Source organism: Venturia canescens, chromosome 1 (assembly GCF_019457755.1).
Source record: "Venturia canescens isolate UGA chromosome 1, ASM1945775v1, whole genome shotgun sequence".
Lineage (NCBI taxonomy): Eukaryota > Metazoa > Arthropoda > Insecta > Hymenoptera > Ichneumonidae > Venturia > Venturia canescens.
In genome coordinates this window covers 27,573,579-27,598,744 of record NC_057421.1, presented here as the reverse complement: position 1 = coordinate 27,598,744, position 25,166 = coordinate 27,573,579, and the positions used below count along the sequence as shown (strand labels likewise).

General features: G+C 41.4%; 1 protein-coding gene across 7 annotated transcripts in view; it reads right to left on the bottom strand.

Moving 5' to 3' along the window:
• LOC122411519 (acid sphingomyelinase-like phosphodiesterase 3b) overlaps positions 1-23,312 on the bottom strand; it is a 28,983-nt gene extending 5,671 nt beyond the window's left edge. The window contains exons 1-7 of one of the 7 annotated variants that reach the window (XM_043420390.1): positions 22,971-23,311; positions 22,600-22,756; positions 10,757-10,837; positions 10,317-10,385; positions 9,407-9,578; positions 7,132-7,337; positions 5,300-5,517 (exon numbers count right to left, since the gene is read on the bottom strand). In XM_043420390.1, the coding sequence (XP_043276325.1) occupies positions 5,300-5,517; positions 7,132-7,337; positions 9,407-9,578; positions 10,317-10,385; positions 10,757-10,814 (723 nt within the window). In that variant the 5' untranslated portion in view covers positions 10,815-10,837; positions 22,600-22,756; positions 22,971-23,311. Of the gene's footprint in view, positions 1-1,874; positions 5,085-5,299; positions 5,518-7,131; positions 7,338-9,406; positions 9,579-10,316; positions 10,386-10,752; positions 10,838-17,325; positions 17,696-18,677; positions 18,693-22,599 lie in introns of those variants that run through there. The other 6 variants (XM_043420422.1, XM_043420379.1, XM_043420398.1 and 3 more) reach the window with 6 other exon arrangements.
• Between the last annotated feature and the right edge of the window lie 1,854 nt (positions 23,313-25,166).

The window sequence follows — 25,166 nt, the reverse complement described above, 5'->3', positions numbered from 1 at the left end:
ATCTTTGTCTGGCAATCTATTTCGTCCCGAAGCGAGAACGGGGCTGAGCCAGTAGGAAACTACTTGGTGAGGACCGGAGGTGGCCGGGTATGCATCGTACAGTGACGGAAGCGCGCGAGGGGAAAGGGGCGCGTCATCAAAGTTTCGGTAATACGCGTACAAAGCATCTGCGAGACTGAGGATCCAACCCGGTTCGTTGCTCGAGATCCACTCCACGAGGGAGAGAGAGTAAGCCCTCATCACAGAGGGGCTTCCGAATAATCAATTTCAATTATATGGATATGCGTCTCTAATTCAAGATTCGAAAGCAGATTTGCTCGGGTTTCGGGTTTACCAACGAAAGAAATTTCAACAAAGCAAATTGTGAAATAAATATTATCACACTTGAAATTCTCATTGCCCCTTTACAAATAATAATTGTGTACGACGAAACGAAAATCGAGAACCGCTGAGCTCTAGCCACTGGGTCGCATCAACATTCAATATTTACTTTTTTAATATTTTTCACTTCCACTTTCTTTTTACATTCGTAAAGCGCACATCCCTGATGCGGAAGTTCCAGCCTCGCTGGATAGGCAGTTCGTATAAATGAATTTCACACTTTATCTTTTTTTCTTTTAAACAAACTTTTTTCAAATCTGCCAATTTCTCCTGGGTTATACACTCTGTCAGAGAAATGAAATAAAAAAAAATCGATGTTGGAAAGAGCTGGTGTTATATGTGATGCGGCGGCATGAAAAAGAGGAAGAAGAGCCATCATTTTTCTTCCTGGAGGCTCAATCGAAATTGAAGTTGATGGGGAAAAAGGGCAGAGTTTTTTTGTGTCAAACATATGTTGGAATCTGGTTGAAAAAATCCATAATAAAAGTCACTCTTATTACATGCCAATGAGTCGTATATATGAGTGAATGGAAAAAAGTAATCGCTCGGACAGAGCGATTTTTTCTGTCTCTTTGTCCCTCGATCAATGTCACATGTGTGAAAGCTTTACAATAAGTTTTTGAAAAAGTGAGGAAAAACGGAAATGGCAACGCCATCGACAACAGTCGGGTGAAATAATAGACAATATCGAACGGCCACAAACGAGCACTCGGGCTGGCGTCAAACTAAAAATGTAGAGAGCGAAATATATATAAATGTATATCTACTGTATGACGGTCAGAATGGCACAGAGACCGAAGCATTGTAGAACTCAAATAGCGCAGCGTATACACAATTCCCGTGGCGTTTCCTGCAACAACGCGTGGTAGACAGACACTGGAGAGTGGTGATGCAGCAGTATAAACTGAGAATAAAAGGGTCGCGGAGTTCGAGCTGCAAAAGCCGAAGAGTGAGGATCGAGTGAATGCTGTGTACGAGCAGCGAGTATTGCCATGGGTAAAAGAGAGGAAATCTCGAATGCGCCCCTCTTGATGATACGACGGCAATGAGAACGACAATCGAATCGCTGATTGATCTCTTTTCACGCGGAGGCCCCAGCTCAACGATTCGTAATGAGTAATCGTATTATCGGGACCTCTGCGTTAATTGCGTTTGCTGACTACTCTAACGGGTGTATGTCTCGTTAATTTATGGGAAGGTGGATAGGTATGGTGAAACTTCGCCGGTCTCTATAGGTAATTAAACTGTGCGTCCGTAAGAATATTAAAAATTTCAAAATGATAAGAATTTAATAAAATTTGGTAAATGTACTCTTTAAAAATATATAAGAGAATATAATTTTTTTTAGATTTTTCTACCACACAGCTCTCGAGTAATTGAACACTAGAAAGTTCGCGTGTATGAGCATAGAGTTTGCGCATATACAGTTATACATCTCGTGCATAAGAACTTCGATTTAACGCTCTCGAATAACCATGTGGTAAAATAATTTGAAAAAAACTGTATTTGTGTACTCGATGCCAAAGAATGTTATCACCAAATTTTATAAAATTCTGATTATTTTGATTTCGTGATCGACCCTCCTTAAAAAGAAAATCTTTTTAGTTCGAGTAAAAGACAAAGAAACAACGTGCGTTCTCGATCGGCTCGTCAACGTTTTACGTGACTTTTGGTCGAGGTTTCAAACTCCCCATGCTGGGGGGAAGGCGGGATAAAAATGAGCGTTCGAAAGCACCGTTTGACGACGGTCGGGAAGGTTGGAAAATGAGAGCTACCGTCGTCTTAGGCCAATGGCTCTCTCCCAACGGTATGACGAATGGGTCTTTCGCGCTGTGCGAAATAAGAACTCTTTCCCTCGTAGCCCAGGAAATTTATGGCCACGTGCGCGAGTGCTCGCTACGATCTACAACGTCGGCGAGGCTAGGTAAGCCTCCCCCCGCTTATTCGTTGGCGGGATCCCCCTTCACGAAACCCTCGATGAGCCGGACCATCCAACAGTACTTCCACTTGATTCTACTACGTTAGTAGGTTATGCACGCGAACGCATTCTCTGAGTGATAGGGACGACGGACTTATCACTCAAAAAGTGCCCAGCCGAACTCTTACCTGAATTGGAATCCGATCAATTTTATAGCCAAGTCGTAAATCGCATGATCGCTAGAACTACGCCCGACCTGCTTCCATCCGCGCTTTTCAGAACAAGCTTTGCACTGGTCAGGCCGATACCGAGAGTGATACTCCGGGAGAACGGAGAGGAATAAACGAGTCACATGAACGTAATGATCTCAGCGATTAACCAACGTTTCCTCAAATACATTTAATCAAACGACGACTTGAATTATTTTTTATTACTCCTCGAATTTAAAGTTGTTTTTCTGCTACAATAATTAATCCGAAGGAATAGACGATTGGAGAAAAAGGACAAAAAAAGCAATGGGGGAATGAAGAAGAAAAAGGCGTCGCCAATAAAAGAGACCAGTCCAATTTGTCGGAATCTATTTAACGTATTTTCACTCGTTGCGATGCACAGCCATCGTAAAACTAAGATTGAAATAACTAGAGGAGACCAAGATTAAAATAGCCTCGAATAATTACAATGTTTTGAGAGGGGGGAAAGGGTGACATTCATAAAAGCAAGCAAGAACGAACCCCCATTTTTTACCAGCTCATCGAAAATAATAGTTACGAAAAACAGCACATGGACGCAGCGCACGAACCCGGAAGCATTGTCATTATTTTTTACAGATCTACGGATGCACGGAAGGCGAGAATCGAACATCAGCAACATTTTCCATGAAAACTCTCTACAGCAAGCATTCAGTCCGAAATTGTTAAACACGACCGCGCAAAATAGTGCGATTGAAATCGACGAGGTTGCTAGTGATGATGTTCTAGCAAGTTTCAACCGAGCCCGATACAGAAAGCTTGACTGAGACGGTGCGGACCTTTCGAAAGTTATCCGTATATTTGTATGAAAAGGAAGGTAAATCGACTACCAGATATATGAAACGAGAGTATCGACGAGATTTCAGCTCTGGCGGTTCCACTATATACACGGCGCTTCGACGGTGACAAGGAAAATCCAGAGTCTAGCATCGTCAAGCGAAATTTGAGGGCTCGAATCGATCGTCAAAGATCAAAAGCAGCTTTATATAATTGGCAGTTCGGAATTGGTGGAGCCGAAGGCCAGGTATACATTTGTAAATGAAAGGAACTGTGACGTAGATGAAAAGTTTACTTTACATATGAGGCATCAAATACCAGAAGTGAAAAGAGCACTACCCACAGACATTCCCATGCAGAATTCGGCGGCTTACGCTTTTCCATTTACTGTTCGAAACTGTAATTCACTATTGGTAGTTCCAGTATCCAACAAATGTATATATGTGAGTCAGAAAGCTCCATGGAATGTATTCGGGGGACGAATTAGAATCAGTGTCCATGAAGCTGAATGGAACAGGGTCACTCCTATGTACGAAGTATTGTATCAGCACGTATATTATATGTTTTTGTGTTTCCATATATATCTAATCGCAAAGAACGAGCAAGAAATACGTTGGCGTGGTATGCTCTTGCATGTGGCACGTTGCATTATCATTAAACGAACTCTCCGAAGAATACTAATTTACACTCTCTGTTTCTCTATTCGTATCCCCCAGTTCCACCCTACAAATGTATCTCTCACGAATAGTAGATGCTTTCGCTCGTAGGGAATAGCGATGATTCGTACAACTTTTGTTCCGATGTATAATCCGAAAGTCGGAAATTCGCGGCGTATTATACGGAATGAGCTGACTTTGCTAATCAAAAAACATACTTGTGGGAAATGTCAGCGTGTGCATAAACGTGGTTTGTTCACATAACACAGATCCTTTTACAAGTAACATCTTATTTACACAGAAACTTGTGATTTTCGGCAAACTCCTCAGAGAAAAGTGGCTCTAATTTGTTTGTGAATTTCATATTATTCTTTCCCACCGTTATTCATCTTCGTTCGTGGCTCAAGACTCCAGGGATAGTAATAGCGAAATGAAGACGTAACGAATAACCAGAGGCGAGAATATCGCGGTTGTTTTTACCTGGAAATAAAAGCGAGAATCTTATCGAGGAAGAAAAACTTTACGAACGCGGAGCCATTCGAAGGAAAATAGAATGAAAAGTGAAGCGGAGGAAATGGGAACGCGTACACTGGTCAAGTATGGGCAAAACGTATCACTGCCTGAAGGAGCCAACAGGCGAACCTGTACAAGTGGAAAAGGTTCATAGCGTAGGTTACCCAGTTGCCCCGGGACTCCGCTCGAACTGCCGCACAAGCACAGTAACACAGATGAGAGGCACGAGCTCGCTGGTGCTGTGACAGTATTGCTCGAACGTGTCTGTGGTAGAGAGATTTCTGTCTCGGTCGTACAACTACTGAATGAGTTTTGGAAAGAGATACTGGAACCCAGGTAGATGAAGATAGAAAAAGAGCGAGAGAGAAGCAGAGATATTACAGTGATCGGATCGTATAACACTCGCACAGTCATGGGACTGGTAACGTCGACGCTCTGGTAGCCCACCATTGCCAAGTAGCACCGCAGACCGGAGTTCATAGTCCACAATGCAATGGAGTACGAGTAGGAAAATAGATTGCTTCGGCGCACTCTTTTCCTCGATTCTTCTGTCTCGCCCACTTTGGTAAACTCTTGTACAAATAAAATATTCTGCCAAGAAAAAGCACTACTTGTTTATTTTTTTAAGGTATACAACGAGCTCAAGAAATTGGATTCACGAGAGCGCGTTTTTGTCTGCGTAAAAAGTTGTTCTCAGCGTACTCTCGTTGTTTCATGCTGCCCACTGGACGAGAGACTTACGAAACAATTTGTAATAAAGGAGATAGATAACCAGAGCGCATGGAATCGTCTGAGGTAATGCTTACCGCCTCTTTTTTCTTGCGAGCGGTACGCAGCGTCGAATCAAACCAAGTCCATTGACCGTGTGGATCGTCAGAGTTGTCGTTACCGACACTTACACCACTGCCCGATCGCTGGTCGTTAACACGATTGTCCATTCCTGTCTCGGTCTCGAGCCACAGATTCGTGTTGAGAAATATGATCCTGTAATTTTCGGTTGTCTGCTCGATCGTGTAGAAACCAGCTGTAGACACAATCGTAAAAGAGATATGTGTGTTTAACGAACCGGAGTAAAGGGCGCGCTCGTCGAATGGATTGATCTCACGCAGAAGGGTAATACCGCGCGGTAGTCCGCGTGGTTCGGAGAACGCTGAGTTCGCGAGAGCACTTTATCAACCTTCCGGGTATGCTGTTATACTATTTGCGGTTTTTTCGTTGAGCTGACCTGAATAGAGTCAACTCAACACATTCAATGGTCTATGATAACGATTTAATTCCTCCAATTGGTCGAGTTTTTCACTCGCTTATTCATATTTTCCTCGTACCACGTTCGTATCAGTTTTAAGCAGGTATACGAACATTTTCATTCTTCCAAACTTTCAATTGCTACAAAACTTGTCGGTGTACTACGAATTCAAGATTGCTCCACACACGCGAATGTATGCGCATTACTTTGAAGTAAATGGGGAAACGTTTGTCATCCGGAATAATGGACCTACCAAGAATAACCACAATAACGTCATTCGCGGTTCTATTACAAGATTAAGATGCTACGAGTAGTAATTTGAACTCGGTGAATACACTTCCTACCATATCGTTACGACCCTTTATACCCGTATACTCGCTTTCTGACACACTATTTTCTACTCTATTTACTCATGTTTCGTAATTATTTTCTCGCTGTAGCTCACGCTTACGTTCTTCCCGGACCCCGTCAAGTTTCCCGGGTATATATAGGAAAAGTTGGAAAATATCTAAAAAGTACGGTATTTAGAAAGGTGACTTCGGAGCCGTTCAGGGAACTTCGGAGGAGGGAGAAGGGGGGGGGGGAAGACAACGAAAGAGCGTTATTTTACTACCACCACGACTGACTGGTCGTTGTATCAACTAGTAGAGGTAATAGTGGGAGCAGGATTCGTAGAGGTAGCAAAAATAGTTGTGTATAGTGGTGGGGAAGCGTCCCGTAAGTCCTCATTTCCCTCGACGCATTTACTTCCCCTCTGTTTAACACCCTCGCACCGTTATTCGGCGTTTTTTATATTTTTATTTATTTTTTTTCGTGCCGTCCGACCTCTTTCCCGACTGCTACCCTTTCCTGATCCCCGTTTACCCTCTGTCCTTAGCGAACACCGTATTTTCTAGTGAAAACTTTTGCACCCCGAGCCAAGAAAACTTTCCGATTTATGCTTCGCGAATTAAGTATAACTCGTTTCCTCTCCTAACCTTTCTCCGCTTGCTTGGAGTTGTTGTTTTTTTTTCTTCTTCTTCTTTTTTTCGAATAATTTTTCATTTTATTTTTCCTCGCCGGCGTAAAGAAATTGCACGCTGTCGTGCCCTCATTTTCACATGCGCCTTTTTCTCCCATCTTTACGTTCGATCCCGTTTACGACCGGTGGTTCGCTCCAGCGGATTTTTCGAATGCCATGGACTCGAAGTATTGCACTTGGAAATATCGGGGTTCCGTGCTAAATGATCTAACGGAGGTAGAATTCCAAACAGTTTCTACTTTTTGCTAATCTCACATGCACCTGATTTGTGATTAGTGATTCTAACCGGTCGGTTGACAATAAAAAAAGCTTCGTGGTTGTAAACATATGTGGAAAAAAATGTGCGGTGATGGAGATTCTGAAGTACCAACTTTTTTCAAACGTCTGGAGAGCGTCCGTGGGTAACCAATGCTTCCAGAGAGTTGCTATTTCCTTCAAGCTAAGACCAACATCCTCATGTCCTAAGGCTGGGAACACGAATTGCTCGGAGAAGGTACGTGACAGCAGATCCGTCAGATTCTTCAAACACTGGAGCCGCAATTCTTTGCTCATTTTATCGCTATGAGACAAGGCGTCGCTGAAACAATCAAACGGTTTTCCGTTTTCGTGATGCATCATCGTCCGATTACTTGCTATTACTCGTGTATTTCCTATAGTCTTTTTATCTTACGCGATTGAGTTGGAGTTTGTTCATACTTATTTCTATTTATAACGAACATTTGTTCGTCAGACGCGGACCAGTAGGTTACCGCGCGCTTATCGAGTTGATTGAGAAACGAATTCTCAGTCGTGGTGCAAGTGAGTCTCGATTTTTGGAATTAACAAGCAAAACTCTGATAATGAGGTCGGCATGGCGCTGACGGTAATGCAGCAAAACCAGGTGGGTCGCCTCATTAAACAGTAGCGTAAGCTAGACCAAATTGCCAGTAATGCAACAAACGACTATAGTTTTTGCCAATGGTATTTACCCACACATGGACATGGTTTTGGTCGTGGGCTCTCGTACTAATGCTCATGTTTCCTGTTTTTCAGGTCTTTAAAATTACTCGCAGGCTAGCAATCTCGTTTGAATAGTTATGATCAAAAGTGAGCCACAGCCGTGGTTACCGGGTTCAGCGAACTTTTATCGTGTCAGTGTATAAACAATTTCAAGATGAAGGACCGCAGTCGCGGGGTTCAAATTTCATTTAATTATCATATATAGAAGTTGACAGACTCTCGGACTTTTTTTTTTCAATTCTCCCTAATATCGTTTTAGATCTGGCTTCGTCGCTTCCAATATCCAACGATGAAGCCCTTGGTTATCGGTCTGACTCTTATTTTGATGCTGCCGTCCAAATTCGTCGCGAATATGGCTTTTGGTGACATTTTATTGGTACATATTGGAGTGAGTGTCACACGAAATATTATATTTATTGGAAAAAAACTTGATGCAGGATAAGTCATCGGTAAATTACGAATAAAAGGTCTCTTTCTGATGAACTGTCACATTAAAGAGTCGAGAGATACAAACGAAGGTGACGAGGCAAAAAAAACTCAAGAACGTCTGTTAAATAAAACGATCGTTGTCGGGAGCATGGCAGGTATATGATGTGAGAGTTCGTGAGATAGAGACGGTGACGACTGTAATTGGGATAAGAAAAACGTCGGAGAAATGTCTGTATATACGATTGATTTTGCGCCTCGGAGAGTTTTTACCGTTCCGAAGATTTGTGTAAACGTAATTAGGGATGATCCAATCGTCGGTGAAGAGTAAAGAGCGAGGAGGGTTGGAGCGCGTGTACAAAAATCCGCACGGATGTAGAAAAAGAATAACGAGGGAAAAATCAGTCATGAATATCCAGTCCGGTGGCATACGCTCGCAATAATATCTTAGCAGTTGTTCCACGATTTCTTTCTACATATTTCATTAAATGGTTCCGTGAAAAGTGTCTCTTTTTTTCTCGACATCGTCATTTCTCGTGATCTTTGCCACTTCTATCGGAGTCTCCTCTTTCATTCATTCACGTCACTACTGCGCGAGATCTCGACGTCGATGTTGGATAACGGCCTTCTTCTCGCGGGTTTTGCACTCCACCATTGCCGCTTCTACCGGTGCCGCTACGTGCTAAGCCGACGGATGGTTCGATAAAAGTTTCCTCACGGCACCGCGGGGTCGTTATATTTTCCGTCTCTACCGCGGGGTGCTTCTTCAACTGGCATACACAGCGAAAAACCTCCTACGGAAACTCTCTGTTTCTCCCTTTCTATATTTCTCTCTCTCTCTCTCTCTCTCTCTCTCTCTTCCTCTCTTTCTTTCCCGTTGGCGAACATCTGCTTGTGGACTCGACGAATTCTTACCAGCTGAGGGGCTACTTTTTACAGGAATATAGGTTCGTTCATATATCTACAATGACGTATATGACGAGACCATACAACCTCGATCGCACTACGTGCTTCGAAGTCTTTTTCTACCATTCCTCTGTTCGATGCGCGTGAACGTTGTACAGAGAAACGAACGGACTATAACTACGTTTTTCTCTTGCACGTTGAACGAAAGAGTCATATATATAGCACAATGATAGAGATAAAAATGTATTTCGTACGCGTATAAAGTATGTTCGGTATATACATAGATGGGAGATCTCGCGTGCGAGAGGAGCATACCCAGTCCAAAGCACGAATTCGATTCCCTCGCTGTGTTTTGATTTCATAGCTTTTGCCGCTGATTCGATCAACGCCCACGGTGAATCGCAGTTGTAGTCACCGAAAATGCCGGGGGTTCTTCTGTCCTGCCTCGGGCGTCCGCTCTCCACATTACTTCTCGCGTTCCAACACACTATAACAAAAACACCACAAACGACGACACGAGTTAGCTCAAGTTACAACTTCCTTACCACTGGAAACGTTAAATTAAAGTACTGTATATGGAATCCCGTGGAGGAAAGCTTCACTTTAATATTTAAAAAATGTCAAGCCTGTCGGAAAAATCGTTTTCAATTAAATGTACCTTCAGGAAAGCACAAGTTAATCAAACAAAAATATGAGAAATAGTTCGTGATCCATGGGCCGATACAGCGAGCTCTCTACTTGTAGAATTTCCTGTCGTTTAATAATATTCCACAATTTTTTGTCCGGATTTCACGATTATTTCATTTTCACAAAAATGCACAAACTGCACAATGAGACTTCGGGCCGCTCCGCGGGCACTATTTAAAGACTCCCTCGGCCAAGAGGTGAACGACTTGAGCCAATTGAATAGAATACCACCAAATTCGGTTAGAGCCTTATACGACTATTTTCAATTTAATAATATCAATCAATAATCAATACATTTTATCGGGAGTTACGGGGATGATGAGAACTGCCAAAGACCAAATTATTTTCATGTACGATCCAAGTTTATTTGACAAAAACGTGCACACATAAAATCGAATAAACTAAGATGGCAAAGAAGAAAAACACGTCTGCGAGTCTCGAACTCGAACTCAAACATTCGAACGTCATTATTCAACGGAGCACACAAAAAACGGGGCGAAGCTAACAGCTGCGATTCGGAAAATTATACAGAACTTACTGTTGTTGGCATTTCTTTGCGCAGAGTACCGAGGGTCGTAATGGATGTCAGTAATATGCCAGAAATAACCTGGAACATAAATATAAACATTTACACGAAATTTCATAGAATATGAGCTTCGAGAAAACTTTTACTCTCCACAGTTATCGAGTAATGGAATCAACGGTCTGACGATATTTATTAAATTTATTAATTGAATTTTCTGGCATCTGCATCCGGCCCCCAGATTTTATTTTCTAGTGATAATATAAATGTGCCTTTTTGGTTTATCAATTCAATTATTTTCTATATTTTTTTATAGGTAGTTTGTTTTTTTCTTCTTCAATGAACAGCATGAGAAAACATGAATAATTTCGAGGTCCATGAATTCTGTAGAAGTAAAAATGAACATAAAAACTCAATTTCGCAATTTATGGTATTGATAAATCGTGCATACTCGCCTATACGACCGTGAACCGCGCACAACCACGAAAGTAGTATCAAATAATCGCGTATCATCTTGTCCTGCGGCTGCTTCGAATCTGTGCACACGTAAAATAAAATATATTTCGTTGAATCTTAAAGTTTTATTTGCTGGTAAACTGCGACTGGTCTGGTGGATAATCGTGCATGTTCAATCTTTTCAAAGGATTCACGAGATGCTAAGTAAATGTACACGCTGCGACTGTGCAATGGAATATTACACGCTAGAGACGGCAAAGGAATTTCGCTAAGCATACAAGCTTGAATCCACAGCATTGTTGGGATTGAATTACTTTGAGTTTTTTCATGATATGAAAAGCATGAAACCCAGCGGATAAAAAATGAAGCTTAAAGGCTATGAAATCTCTGGAAAGGGATATGCCCGTAATTTGGCGCAAGGCAATTGGATGAAAGGAAGTAGAGCAAGAAAACCAGCGAAAGGCAAACTGAGAATAACTATTTACGAGCTGAATATGCATGAACAATGCATGATTAAAAAAATGTATTCACTCAAAATTTAGTTATTTGTTCGGCCAGTCGAGTAGCGTTCACGTTGTCTCATCATACGCTTTTATTCATTCGGATATTTGTCGAAAATTTGTGAAAAAAATGCATATTTGCTCACACTTTTTTGTGAAGTTATTTTTTAAACGGATAAATTATGTTATTCATCTGAGAAAGTATCGTAAGCGGAGGTGCGGGATTTTTAGCGGGAACTATGACCAATTTTAGGACACGTCCAGCTGTTCACATTTCTATTTCATAATTCATATATCAAATAACTCCGGATGTTGGATATAAAGTGGTCTATGCATGCGATGAAATTCCATAGATTTTGTGGCGACGATAAAATGAGAAGTCACCGGATATTTCAAAAAAATTTATGACGAAACTTGGAAAAATGTGACTGGTAGACCATTTTTCGTGATCGTGACTTTATGCTTCCCGTAGTTTATGGTGACTGTGGTTATGTTTTATGTGACAGTGTTCACAATATTTTAAGTTCGACGCTACTTTTTTCCATTGCAAATTGAATTTTCCGCAAGTCACTTCACACTTTCAACGTATTTTCACTTATGTTTTACTATTTTTTTGCCATTCAATTGCAATAATTGCGCTTTTTGCCTAAAATTTTTCATACTCAATTCTCAGTGTTTGAGCGTACCATGAAATATTGTAATTCATTATCTTTTGTCATTACGAAAAATAATGGATTTTCTTTTTACTGAAATCTAGTTCAATTCATGATCAACCGAAAGAGTTTCTGCTTGGGCGTTTAAGGAATACATTCATCAAGAAAGAATTCCTTGCTGCTCCATCGTTTAATTGTTCACTCTTAATTGACTTCACAATAATTCTTTACCGAAGGGGCTCCACCGCTTTACCGAAACTCCATATTTTTCTCTACATGCCTGCCATAATAATTCATCACATTTTTCATTTCTTTCAATTTATTTATTTTCCCTATTTTATTACTTTTATGATTTCATCGCAGTTCTTCTTCTCGTTATATCTCTGCCTCCCTCCCCTTGGACTACAACCGACGCATCTTGTCACTAATAAAGCCAGTTAAGCTGGAATCTTCTCTAAGATGACATTACATTAGCTAGCCCATACAATACATGTAGCAGGTAAGCAATTTTTGATATCATTTTATTAAAGCTCGAGTTCAATTTGACTCTTTCTCTTTAAAATATTTCAGTTCCGAATATTTCATATCGAAATCATTCTTATTGATCTGAAACTCTATTCCGACGCATCCCTTTTCATGGGAAACAATAGATGGTCAAAGTGATAGCGTGATTGCTATCAATTGTTTCACACCCGAATCGTATCGGAAAGAATATATCAGCACAAAAACTATCAACGGTGGGAAGAAAGTTTTTTCGTCAATCAGTGCAGTACAGTGGGACAATCGCCGGATCGTTGGAAAACAAGCCTCTTCCTGCACGCTGAATCCCTCGAAAATTGAGCTTTCATGAGAGACATGACAAAAGAGGCTTTTTCAAAAAATGAATTTACAGTCGACGTCTACATGAATGGTCGCAATTTCTAAACTACGTATTTTGAATCCACGATATTTTACAGAACTTATACTTTGCTTTACACACAAATTTTCCTATAGGAATATTGAACCTGCTATCGGAGTGGTGGATGGAAAAAAATATCGGTTTTTTTAACGCATCCAGTAAAATTATACACATACATTTTTTTTCACTTTTTCTCTATTGATTTTGAATATGTATCGTAAAGCATTGTTATTGCAAAAAGCAGATTCCTCCTAATCGATGAATTTCATACCAATCATCAAAATAACCCCAAATGACAATATTTAGAAAAAATTTCAAGCGCATCTGTTACTTGATCATAATGAAGATGCGTCGGAATTAGAAAGGTTTTGGCAAATAGATCTCCAAATAATCTATTTGTGCTGAATAGAACAATCGATTTGAATGCGCCATAGCATTCTAGTACACCCAAATATCAAAGCTATTAGACGAATCCATTACATGTTGTCCCAACAGTTGATAAAAAATAGCGACATTTGAGAAGACACATTTGAGAATAAAGACATGAAAGATAGAGTTGGTACATACTGTTTCTTTTTCAATTCAAATCTCCGTGCAAATGTATTTCCATCGAGAATCAATAAATATTTTTGGTAAAGCCCCGGATTTTCGCGTAGTTGTAACAGTAGAAATCCGCTTGGTTCATTCAACACTTTTATAACACACAGAGAAGACAGATCCGTTTTGTTTAGCCAGGAATAATTTATTTTCAACGGAAATCCTTCTCCAAATACAGGAATCAACATAATTTGAGCATCAGTTGCAAAAAAGCAGCATTTCTGAAAAGTTCCACAGCTTTTCTTCACTCGAATAATTCTAACATCTTCATGAGCAGGGTAGTGAACAGTTCGTTTTCAACAAGTCGTGAATCGGCAAGAGCAGTGAAGAAGGAAAATTATTCTTGATAAATTTTACAAAAGCATTTTTTTTTTTTCCAATTTGAATAAGTTATAAAGAATAAACTCTTCATAAATTTTCTAAAATCTGTCTACTGATTGGGACAACGCTAAGGTTCGTTTTATTATTAAAAATATCATTAAACAAGAAGTAATCTCGCGCTAAGCGCGCTTTCGAATCCCCTAGTTTTTTATATAAAATTCATGAGCATCGCGTAAAATTGCAGTTTTGTCACAGCTTTTTCGTGATTCCAATTTGTTCGCTGTGAGAACGGTAGTTCTCGTCGTGCGACAGAGTTCAAGCCAAACGATGACCCCGAGGTTATACTTTACGTTGGGGAGTGCCACTGTGACAACTCTTCCTTCAAGATATTTATGAAGGAAAATAATTTTCCATATATTTCGAGAAAAGTGTTTTTCGTAAAAACTCGCGTGGATCAATTATGGATAATTATCTCCTGTTTATATCTCATTACAAATTCATTTCAACGCACTCAATATCCGCCAAGTGTTTTAGTTATTTTTCACTATCCTATCAGTGAGACAAGCGTGCATGGTCGTTGAAAATGCAATATTGTTCTAACCAAATAAGTAACAGAATTTCTGATACACTCCCTCAAAACTGTCCGACCCGTTTCCTTCTCGTATAACCATACGTGTATGGGTCTTCAATCGCTTCAACAGTCTCCTCGATACTATCGAATTCTCATAGACATCGATGTCAGGAGATCGTTGATAAAGCGACGTGTGGCTGCTGTTACCGTTTAATCGAGCTCGTGAATTTTTCCGCTTCCAAAGGAATTAGGACATGTGCTATTTTGCTCAATTTCCCATACGACGCGGCTATATCGATTGATTTTCTCTACATACATATTGAACTCCGATCTAACTCAAATAGAAGAACGTTTGATATTCCCTGTATTTAAACACCGTATTGTCGACGTTCTCCTATTATGTAATAATACCAGGGTGGTTCTGTTCACGGACTGTATACGTATGGATATTATCGCTGGAATATTACGTCAGCTACAGTATCATAACTAACTATAGTAGCGGGTGTGTATATGCCTGATGTATTTCATGGCGCAGGGGAGGTAGATGTGTGAGTTCGAAACTGCTTTTCACCGAGCAACTAAGGTTGAGCATCTGAACGCGTGCGCGGGAATATTCACCAGGGGCCCTATAATATCTCCGCTTGCTCCTTCGCCAGCATGCACCTGTATCCTGGCTATTAGACCCAGTTAAGCTATTCGAACTATCAACGAGAATGGGAATCTCTGGGATATACACGTTCTATCGGGATGGTCAATCTATTTGAGAACATAGTATATGGGACAATGAAAAGCGGAGAGTGTGGAATGAGCTAGTTGACCATTGAATGGTACCGAAGGCAGAGCGAAGAGCTCGTGGAACACTCGGCATGGATCTTTGATATAACGAGGCAGTCCGTCTTCTCGCTTTTTCCTTCTTCTCCGTCGCGTCTCTTATTCCATTTAATTTCGATGCAAGCATCTCATCTACGCTATTTCGTGAATAAGTAACTACAGCTTTCGATGTATCGGATATCGAGATATTTGAACTTCTGTCTTGGGTATTTTACCACGCTCCTCCTCCCTTTTCCTCCATATTGCTCAACAGCCTCGTCCAACTTTAGTTCTTTATTGTGGTTACGTACGTACGTTGCGCAGATACGATAAATTAGAGAATTCCAGTTACGACGATATTTCTTCGCATTACCGAAAATGAGCGCTCGAACATCCGGCCAACGCCGGTCCGGTAAAACGCTCGAACATTAAGCCACCAAGTTCTTGGTCGATACCATGATTTCATACAAGGTCGTATATATTCTCGACCATGGTCTTCCGGTATTTCGAGATCGTTTGTTAGAGTTTCTCTGTATCGGGATACTGGAAATTCAGAAAGTAGTGGGGCACGCTAGGACAGACTTCTCCAGGATCAGAAATACGGGGGATGTTAACGGCGATGGAAAACTTGAGAGATATAAATATGAAAACTATGTGTAAAGTTCAACAACCCGTTTGACCCCGCCGCAGAATTCCAGTGTTTTCTTCTACGTTAATTTTTTCACAATTCCGGCAAGCCCTAATAATAGCTAACAGTAACGGTCATGCTTAAACATCGAAGTAGTTAATAATCGAATAATAGCAATAAAGCATTTACGTATCTGCATTTTCGTGCAGACTCGATTTAAATATTGATCGAAGTAAAAAGGCATTCGTTACGATTTGGCGACAGCTTTAAATCGGTCAATTGATCGACTATAATTGAGATTGTTTTTTTTTTAAATTTTTTGCATTGTGTTGTTTCCTGGAACAACCGATGAAGATTGAAATATTAGCTTCAACAAACTAGCTTTTGCTTATTTACACACTCGGCTCGAATGATTTGCGTACAATTCAATTTACAAAAGTGGAATTGGAAAGCCAATAAAATACTAAACATTTAGAGTACAACGCGATGAACGATATCCACAGCAATTCAGGACTCCGTGCATCGACTAATGAATAGGTTATTCGTTAATATGGAATTCGATAAACTGGGGCTAGATGTGACCGTTTTCGCTATTTTCGCAATCCATGCACGATGTTGGAATGCTGATATTAAATCCTAAACGACGCTACGAACTCTGCAACTACAATTGCGTTTTTCGTTACCGAAAACATGAGGCGCGCAGAGAATGATTTTCAGAACATTCCTAGAGCCATCGACTATTTTCGAATTAGCCCAATCAAAGTGAGGTAGAATTGCCCGATACGCTGATACACAAAACTGTTGATTCAACGGCAATAAGAGTTATTGAAAGGACTTTTTGTCAGTTCACTGACACGAGTAGCTCTATATCCGGGGAGTTGTAAGGTTGTGGAAGGGGAGTCGTAAGGTTGTGATTGTTATTAATTTCATGCGAATATTCCGTTCATCTAACAACTTTTATTGTCAATTTTGCAATGTTACAGCGAGGTGGGGTTCAGTATGTCGAATAATCAAATTGCAGAACGGTCGATATTTCGAAATATCAGATTAGAGAAAAATAAGTAATTCGAAATTCTTATCTTCGATCGACTATTTAGCAGATTACGTGTTTAATCGAATATTCCTTCTTTGAATTCGTATTTACTCGAAAATATATATGTATATCGATAGTTTCCATTGCGAATGCCAATTTATAGACCATACGAATGTGAAAGGTTCATATTTTCGAATTCAAAATGGAGAATAGTTGTTTTATAGACACACCAGAATAAAGAGTAGTGAAAGATCGAAAGGGAATTTTTCGAGCCTATAAAACTTAGATATATGCAGAATAGCGACATGACTCCTCTGCGTTTCTTTATTTCATATTATATCATTATTATTCAACATTCAAAGCTCTACTCGAATTAATCTGTCTCCAAATTATCATTCCAAGTGCATAAACTCGAGATTTTAGCTATTCAAATTTTTAGTCATTCTAACGCGATGACCGTTCGGATATCTGCGTTCATTGATTCCTATCTCTATGTCCGTTGAACAACGTAAAATATTGTGCGACCGCATCGCATTCCAGTACATGAAAGTATTTACCTGATCGTTGATCGTAATTCGTGTTATTCGTTTTACGTGGTCTACGATCGCAAAGACGAATCAAACAAAGCTCGTGTTTCGTTCGCCAGGTTTCAAATTCGGTTCGCGCTGTACATAATTAGAGCCCTTAGTTGCGGACGCGAACACAGTCTCGCAGTCGGCCCACGCGGCGCGACGCACCGAAATGGGATCGCGACTGTCACTCTCTGAAAATGCGCTTTTCGTCCAAGCAGGGAGCTTTTCACTTGAACCAACATAACAGTGGTCATTCCGCATGTTGGCGAATCGAGTTCAGGTACAGAGCCAGCAGCGAGGCTGGTACGTGACCTCGGTCTCACTTTGTCGAGCTGTTATCGCGTCTGTGTCAAAACTTTTTGCGGTCTTCTACTATTTATGTTCGTCACGGATTTCGGACGCAGCGCTCCAAGCAAGCCGAAATTCAGCGAGAAGGTTATTGATTAGGGGAATCCGGGAATTACGATAAACGCTCCTCCACAAAGAAGACTAAATCATTTGTCGCAGCTCCCTAACGATACTGTACGATTCCTCGGATACTGGAGAACTCCCGAAATCAAGGAGGACCCAGACGCCGCTCCTGTTACGTATTCACCCTGAAGATTATCGAGCGAAATTCGTGCACTGTCAGACTCCATTCATTTCCAAATGCAGTACAATCGTCCGATAAAACAAAGAACCAGGAGACTATAAGTTGCACACATACATCTCCAAATATCTCGAAGTTGATCTCATAATTCATGGGCCGCGAGAAATTTGTAAAACTTTATCGAGTATGCTATCTGCGAGTATATATCATTGGGGAATCTTGGAGACGCGGAGGGACAAGAAAGAAGATAAGTAGAAAAGATAAGGCCGAAGAAAGAGAAGGAGGGGGCAAAGGGGGTGAAAGAAACGGTGTGGGAAGGGAGAGGACATCGCGGTGCATCTCATGAATCAGCTTGCGATCGTGAACGCGGAGATGTCATTCGTTTTCTTATTTTATTTTTTTCGTCTTTTCGTCTTGTTCGCCATCGCAAAGGGAAAGAGGTGAAAAGCTTGCCGCCCCGAGCTGCTATTCCCCCATGGCGCACACTCGACGTGAAAACCTAGCAAATTTTCAAGCGTTATCTATATCCCTGTGGCGTAAGAGATGTTGCCCGTGCGTTTGAGAAGCGTATACTTTGTTCAACAGTCGCGCTCTTCTCCGCCCGCTTTCGGTTTACAAGTTTGTTGCTCCTAGCGATCAAGAGGGTAGAAAGAGGAACTCCTTCGCACACAGACACATTGCGCGACGGTAGTTTCACGGTAATCAAAGTTAACACGTTTTCTCGTGTACACCGATAAAAGTTATGTACCTTGAATCCCACTTGTGTGTGGTGCACAACCGCATGAAAATCGGGTGCCGAGCTTTCGAAGCGCAGGAAAGGTCGGAAGTCATCAAAAACTTGTTCTTCGGATAACTCTAATAGCAATTGCGATTCTCACTTCTCTGCTAGCTCCTCGCTCCTATCTAATGTTTTGTAAATGTTTATGTGCGCATGAAAATTTTACAGCATCCCCGCGTTCTACACTTTTACAGCTATTGCAAGCTCTGTGGTACAACAACAACAACGGCGAGAATCTCTAATCCATCCTAATCCTGAGGTGCGAAATGCTCGGGATGATGTTTATAATCCAACGTAAAGTACCAACGCTTTGGAGTGCTTTGGAATCGACGCTTCTACTGTGGTACAAAGGATTATACGAATCTTGGCGGAGTGACATATATGAATGTGCGATTGTAGAAAAGCTCAAGGTTTAGAGGGACTGAGAAAAGGGTTTAAAAACGGACTAACAACGAATGTGCACCGTGTAAAGCCGCGATAGTAAAATTCCAGTTCAACATAAATCTGTCGATGGGTCTCATCCAGCGAGTAACACCGACATGAAATCCATGCAGCAAGCAACAAGTCAAGTATGGAGGAACGGGAGAGTGCGATAATAGTGAATCGGACAGAAGAGGGCTGGGGGTTGCGCAAAAAAGGTCAAAGCACGCAAAATTCGACATTGAAACATCCGTTCTATTTATGGCTTGAGAGATGAGCGAGCTGAATCTGATGAAAATTTTCTCCTCGCTTCTATCATCACTGAAAAAAGTTCATTTCCTCGATTTCGCTTATTTTGGCATGCTGCCGAGATTTCGCCTATTCAACCCACAGGACACATAGGAATACAAGGTCTGTTGTCTGGGATGAATGTCGACTTACTCGCTCCAGAATCTGATTCTACGTCGCTATATATTCTTTCGACGTGTCAACATCGATCAGTGTCAAAAATGGCGCGGTAGATTGAGTGATAGAATTGGCGAAAAAGGCAATGAAACTTCGCGTACACCGATAGTCACAGGAAAAAAGATCTGAACTGCGCAACGATGGAGTCTGGCAGTCGAAAATTTCTGTCAACGATTCATAACGCTGAAGTTTGCAACGTTAGAGTCCAAAACCCTCCAATGATTCCAGTAATTCTCCAATTTCGTTCCCTGCTTAATTTGCAATTCGTAGTTTTTCAACTAGTACCGTGTAAGGATTTCGTAGAGGTACGTTATATTCGTGTGTGCTGAGGTGTGCGATGTGAGTGTGAAATAAGAAAAGAGGGCTTTGGAGAAGTAGTGGGAAGATTCCCTCTCCACGGTCGGACCAAACGTCTCCGAATTTTCGCTCGATCGAGCGATCGAGGATATTTTGAGAATACTTAATCTTGAACAATCGAACATAACGGTTCTACCTATAATCACCTGCCTAGATCAGTCTATACCTTGATATATGTATGTGTGTACACGTTTTTTGTTTCGCCACGTTTATATATATATATCTATATCTCTGCATACTGGCATTCATCGACCACATCGATAATCAAAATCAAAACAGATCACAACGAATCTGTCTGTTTTTCGCTGTTTGTGTTTTACAAACCAAATTGCGTTCATGAAGAGTGACCGCCTCAAAAAAGAAGATTCCGATCGCACCACTCCTGGAATTCGTCTTCGATCGTGTTATCGCCGCAAGGGGCATCATCTCGCCACTTCGTTAACTTTACATACCATCTCGGCCTGTAAAGTTATTTTCATCACCTTCGGTCGAGAAACGACGATCCACGGGGTCGGACACAATAAGAAACGTCGCATCGAGGATCGGAGAGGACGAACTCACCCGCCGCATACATCTTCGAGCGTAATTAGATAAGTGAAATCGTTCCATAATTGTTTCTTCGTTTATTTGTTTCTTATGATCGGTCTGATTCCACTCCGAGAGTCGCAAAATTGTTTTTTTTTATAAGTAATTTCTGCCCTAAAATTGTGCAAGCGATAGAATGATTTTCGAGCAAATCGGACGCTGATTGTGGAAATTCAGCGCGAATGTCAGAGTTGGTTGTTGAATGAATAATTTGCCTCGCGTAACACCGAACCATTATACGCCTACATGTTCATCTTTGGTTTTTGTGTGTGTTATGATATTTTCCGTGTACAAGAAAAATCTATGCACTTATTGATTTATTGTTTGCCTCTATCAAAAATATATGTGTAGGTTTAGAAATTCGCAATCGAATTATCGCGCGTTGCCGCCCTTGTATGAAATTGAGAGTTTCGTCTGTGAATCCGAGCTTTGTCATTTATATCGACATTAAATCAATGTGTGAATCCTTCTTGTGCGCTTTTTGTTCTCAATCGAATCCGAAAATAAATATATCTCTGCAACGATTATTCAAAACCTCACACTAAGAAATTAAAAGTTGTTACAACCGATGCTTCGTGAAATAAAAAATTGGTAAATTACAAATGTTTTTTTCGTTCATTGTGTTGGACTTGAACGTTGAAAACTTCAGCGTCATAACGATTCCCTAATGAAATCAGGTTCAAATTTCTGTCCGGTTTCTAAGCTTGTAATGCGTCCACGCGAATGTGTGCAGGAATTGATGGGCTATGTACACTGACAAGGGAAAACGGACCACATCGGTTTTCACGGTAGTTGAGCAATTCTATAACGTTAAATCGATCTTCGAGGCCCTGCCAAGGTTCACCGAGCTCCAACACCCCCTACTCTCTTGCGCGTTAAACTTCTCTTTTGACATGTTCCAAAAATATTAGAATAGAGTCTGTTAGAGTCGGATGATGAAAATGTTTTATGTACGCATGTACGAACTGCGGCGTTGATGCTCTACGAAGGTCCGCAGCGATTAGCGCCAATTTCATTGCTCGCGTACGGTACGTATATTTTTGACTTAATCTGCATATAGCGCCTTTCATGAAAAAACTTCAAGGATCTTTGAAACTTAATTTATTTGAAAAGCCAATTTAATGGACACTGCGAATGCCCGTAATCGTCGTTAGCAAATCGTGGAAAGAGGGCTGCGTTAATTCACAGGATTTTAACTGGGTGAGATGGTTTTGGTCGTTGGAGATACGGTGAGAGGAATCTACCACGGGCTGAGGTGAACAACGGTGAAGCTGAAATGGGAGAAGCTTTGGGAAAGGCGCTGCCAAGGATACGGGGAGGATGGGACGATAAAAGCTTCCCGCATAACGTGGGATGAGTGTCGGAGCATAATGCTTTTTATCCCGGGGCTGTTATACTTTTCCACGTCATTTGCACACTCAGAACAGACGTTACCAAGATCGTTAAATAAATTGACGGCAACACCTGCGAAGAGAGTACTGTTACGCGTGGCAAACGAGTACACGATCTACAAAAAATGACATGCTAGAGTTACTTCGATCTGTTAAAACGAAATGTCATGGTAGTTTAACGGTTGAGTGAGAAATCGGGACATTATGGAGATGCGTTACGACGAGACCCGGCGACAAAGTCGTGAAAGACCACCGTACATTGATATTTCGACACTTAAACGAGCGCTGATGAGTTCACGGTTATGCGGATGGTAAATGATCATTGATATATCAGTTATTCGAAGTCAAAGGCTGATAACAATAGGCCACGAGCGATAACGAATGCAGAACACGAATATGGAAGGAAGAAACAAGCAGGAACCGAGATTAGTAATAGCTATCTCTCGAGCTCGTTTTCTCATCTCTTTTTGGCCTATTTGGCAAGGCGGAAGAACAAGTTCAGAGAGGAGGATAAGCTCCACAAATTCCGGGTCATTAACTCTGCACTTCTGTCGGGTATCCTCCGCTCTCGCTTTGCCATTTCCATATACGTTTCTCGTCTCGTGCCGCGTCGCTTTCCTCTACATGTGCACCAGCTCTGTTCGCGAGGTACACTCTGTTAGGTTCTTACGTACCCACCCACTTTGCTTCCACGCCTCAACGGATAAATTTACAGTATGTCCATGCCGTTGGAGAACGTTATCGAAGCGATTCTCCTCTGGCAATGCTTTATCCTCTTTGCTGTTCTTCCTTTTCACAAGTTCGTCGATTTCCTCTCTTCCACTCGTTTAACTGCTTAAAAACAAAGTTGTTCGAACATTACCAGTGAGACTGTTTTTCGCATTCGATTCCCTTCATCCTCTTGATAAGTTTGTGCGTCATAAACTCACAGTAAACACAAATATACAATTCAACAAGTATTTGCGCTAATTCCTTTTCAATATTTACGAATATTTTAAACTCGAAAACACACTTCCATCCGCTATTTCCGTATTTTTTTATATACCGAAATGTTTAGGGACCACTGGTGAAAGATCGAAGCGATGGGACAAAAATCGCGTTGAACATTGTGTCAAGAACAATTACGTTGGATCCTACAGATTCTCCGTTTGGTGGATTATAAAAAGATCGTGTCGGTACATTTAACGATACCGTGACAAATTAGAGTGATTTATTAAAATCACGGATGTCACTGATGCAGCATAGTTTTATCACACACCGACGTTCAAATTTCGTTAATCAAATAACGCATCCGAATACGGGCAACAACAAAGCGAGTGTAAGAAGGCTTTCGGCGATCGAACGTCCCGTAACGCGACGATGAGCGAACTGAGGGGGTTGCGCTGTATCTCACGCACGAGTCGACTCGGTCTTTCCGACCGGTAGTCGGAGAATGTCGGTGGGGTTGAAAAGGGTAGTGCAAACGGCTTCGCGACTGCGCTGTTTTTCCCAGCTCCTTCAATCTATTACCCTTCCAGCTATTTCCCTCTCTCTCTTTTTCTCCTCCTCGTCCTCCCCCCTGTACGTAGTCGGTCTCCTTTTCTTCCGGCAACTTGGGCTCTCTCGTCGCTTTCGAACCCGTCAAACCAACAACTAGCTACAGAGACGGGGGTAAGAGAAGGACAAACGGGCTGAATGTCATAGCGAGGGGATGCATATGACAGATTGTAAGTGGTACGGGAACGCAGATATATCATCGCATCACTTTGTGCCTCTCGTTACGTTTTATTAAGCAAGTATCAAATGTTGGTTGCACTGCCTCAGCTCCGTGGGTGACCTTCAACCTCTCGGACAACATGCTTGCGCTGATGAACCCATCATATTTCTCGAAGGACTCTCAGCTTAATTTATTGCAAGCATCCCACCAGGAGCGATATTTCAGAATGTTATACGGTCTTATTGCACTAACCTTACGGTGCAACGGAAATACTGATGTGATGAACATTTGGTCTGGATGGATGTTAATGTATTCTTAGGACGTGGCATTAATGGATGTAACGATACGGATAATGACTGTACACTACGCGTTATACGGTGGTGCGCATGGAGCTTGCTATCAGAACGTTCGTACATGCTCGTTTTATGCCAGTATAATTGAGGTAGGAAAATACATACTTCCGCTTGAAATTCTAAACTACGAGCAACCAACGCTCTTCAGCTACAGCTGACTATTGCGACGAATAACACTGGTTTCGTGCACCTCGGCGTATCATGTTTTAATTATGTAATTATTGACTTCTAAAAACGAGATAATCCTAATGCTATTGCGATCACGTTTCACTGATAATGTTACTTGTGGCGTGTAGGCGAGCAGCATTCGTGGGAAATGAAATGACGTAGATGACGTAAGCATGGTTCCATCGAAGGTAGATCCAAAATAATGTTGGATACATTCGTACAAAAAATCATCCGTCAATTGTAATTTGGGATAACTTTAAATTGTTGATAGTACGTCGAGTGATAGCTCATAGCGTTGACGTTAGTATTTAGAGGACACGTTTAAGCACGCTTGCTCGTGAAGTGCTGGACAAGAGAACATTGCGTTTAACCGATGATTCCAAACGAATATTCTGGACGTAGCTGAGTCAAAATTAGGCGGAAAGTGTGATGCACCGTCGCCACGTATACTCTCGTCGTACTCGGTGACGGATTTTTTTCTTTCATGCAGCATAGGAATGCTGCGACGATAGAAAGCTTATACAAGGGGAACGAGAATAGTGCCAACGTGTGTACTGGATTTAGTGCACGTGCGCAACGCCACCTTCCTGTATAATGTATCATGGTATGCTATGTACAGCTACCATGCGATATAAGCAGCAACGGACTTTCTTCCACCTCTTTGGCGTGTCCTCCAAGTTTTCCTATATTTTTTTCTCGCAGTATCCCATGTACTCCATGGAAGCTCACATACGCGTATCCTCCTATTATGTCTACGTATCTACAGCACACTCGTAACTACAAATATACCCCGCGTGTGTATCATCAACATGGATTCAATAAAGAGAAGGCTGGGAATCTGGTTCCTGAGACGGCAACGTTGACTCTGGGTATCCCCGTGCCCAGCTGAGTGCTCCCACGATAAAAATACATACGTTTCTCCCTGCCAGGAAGGTAGAATGGCGGCGCACATTTGGCCTTTCCTCTCTACTGTTCCTTCTGTTCTATTTCTCTCTCTCTCTCTCTCTCTCTCTCTCTCCATCCT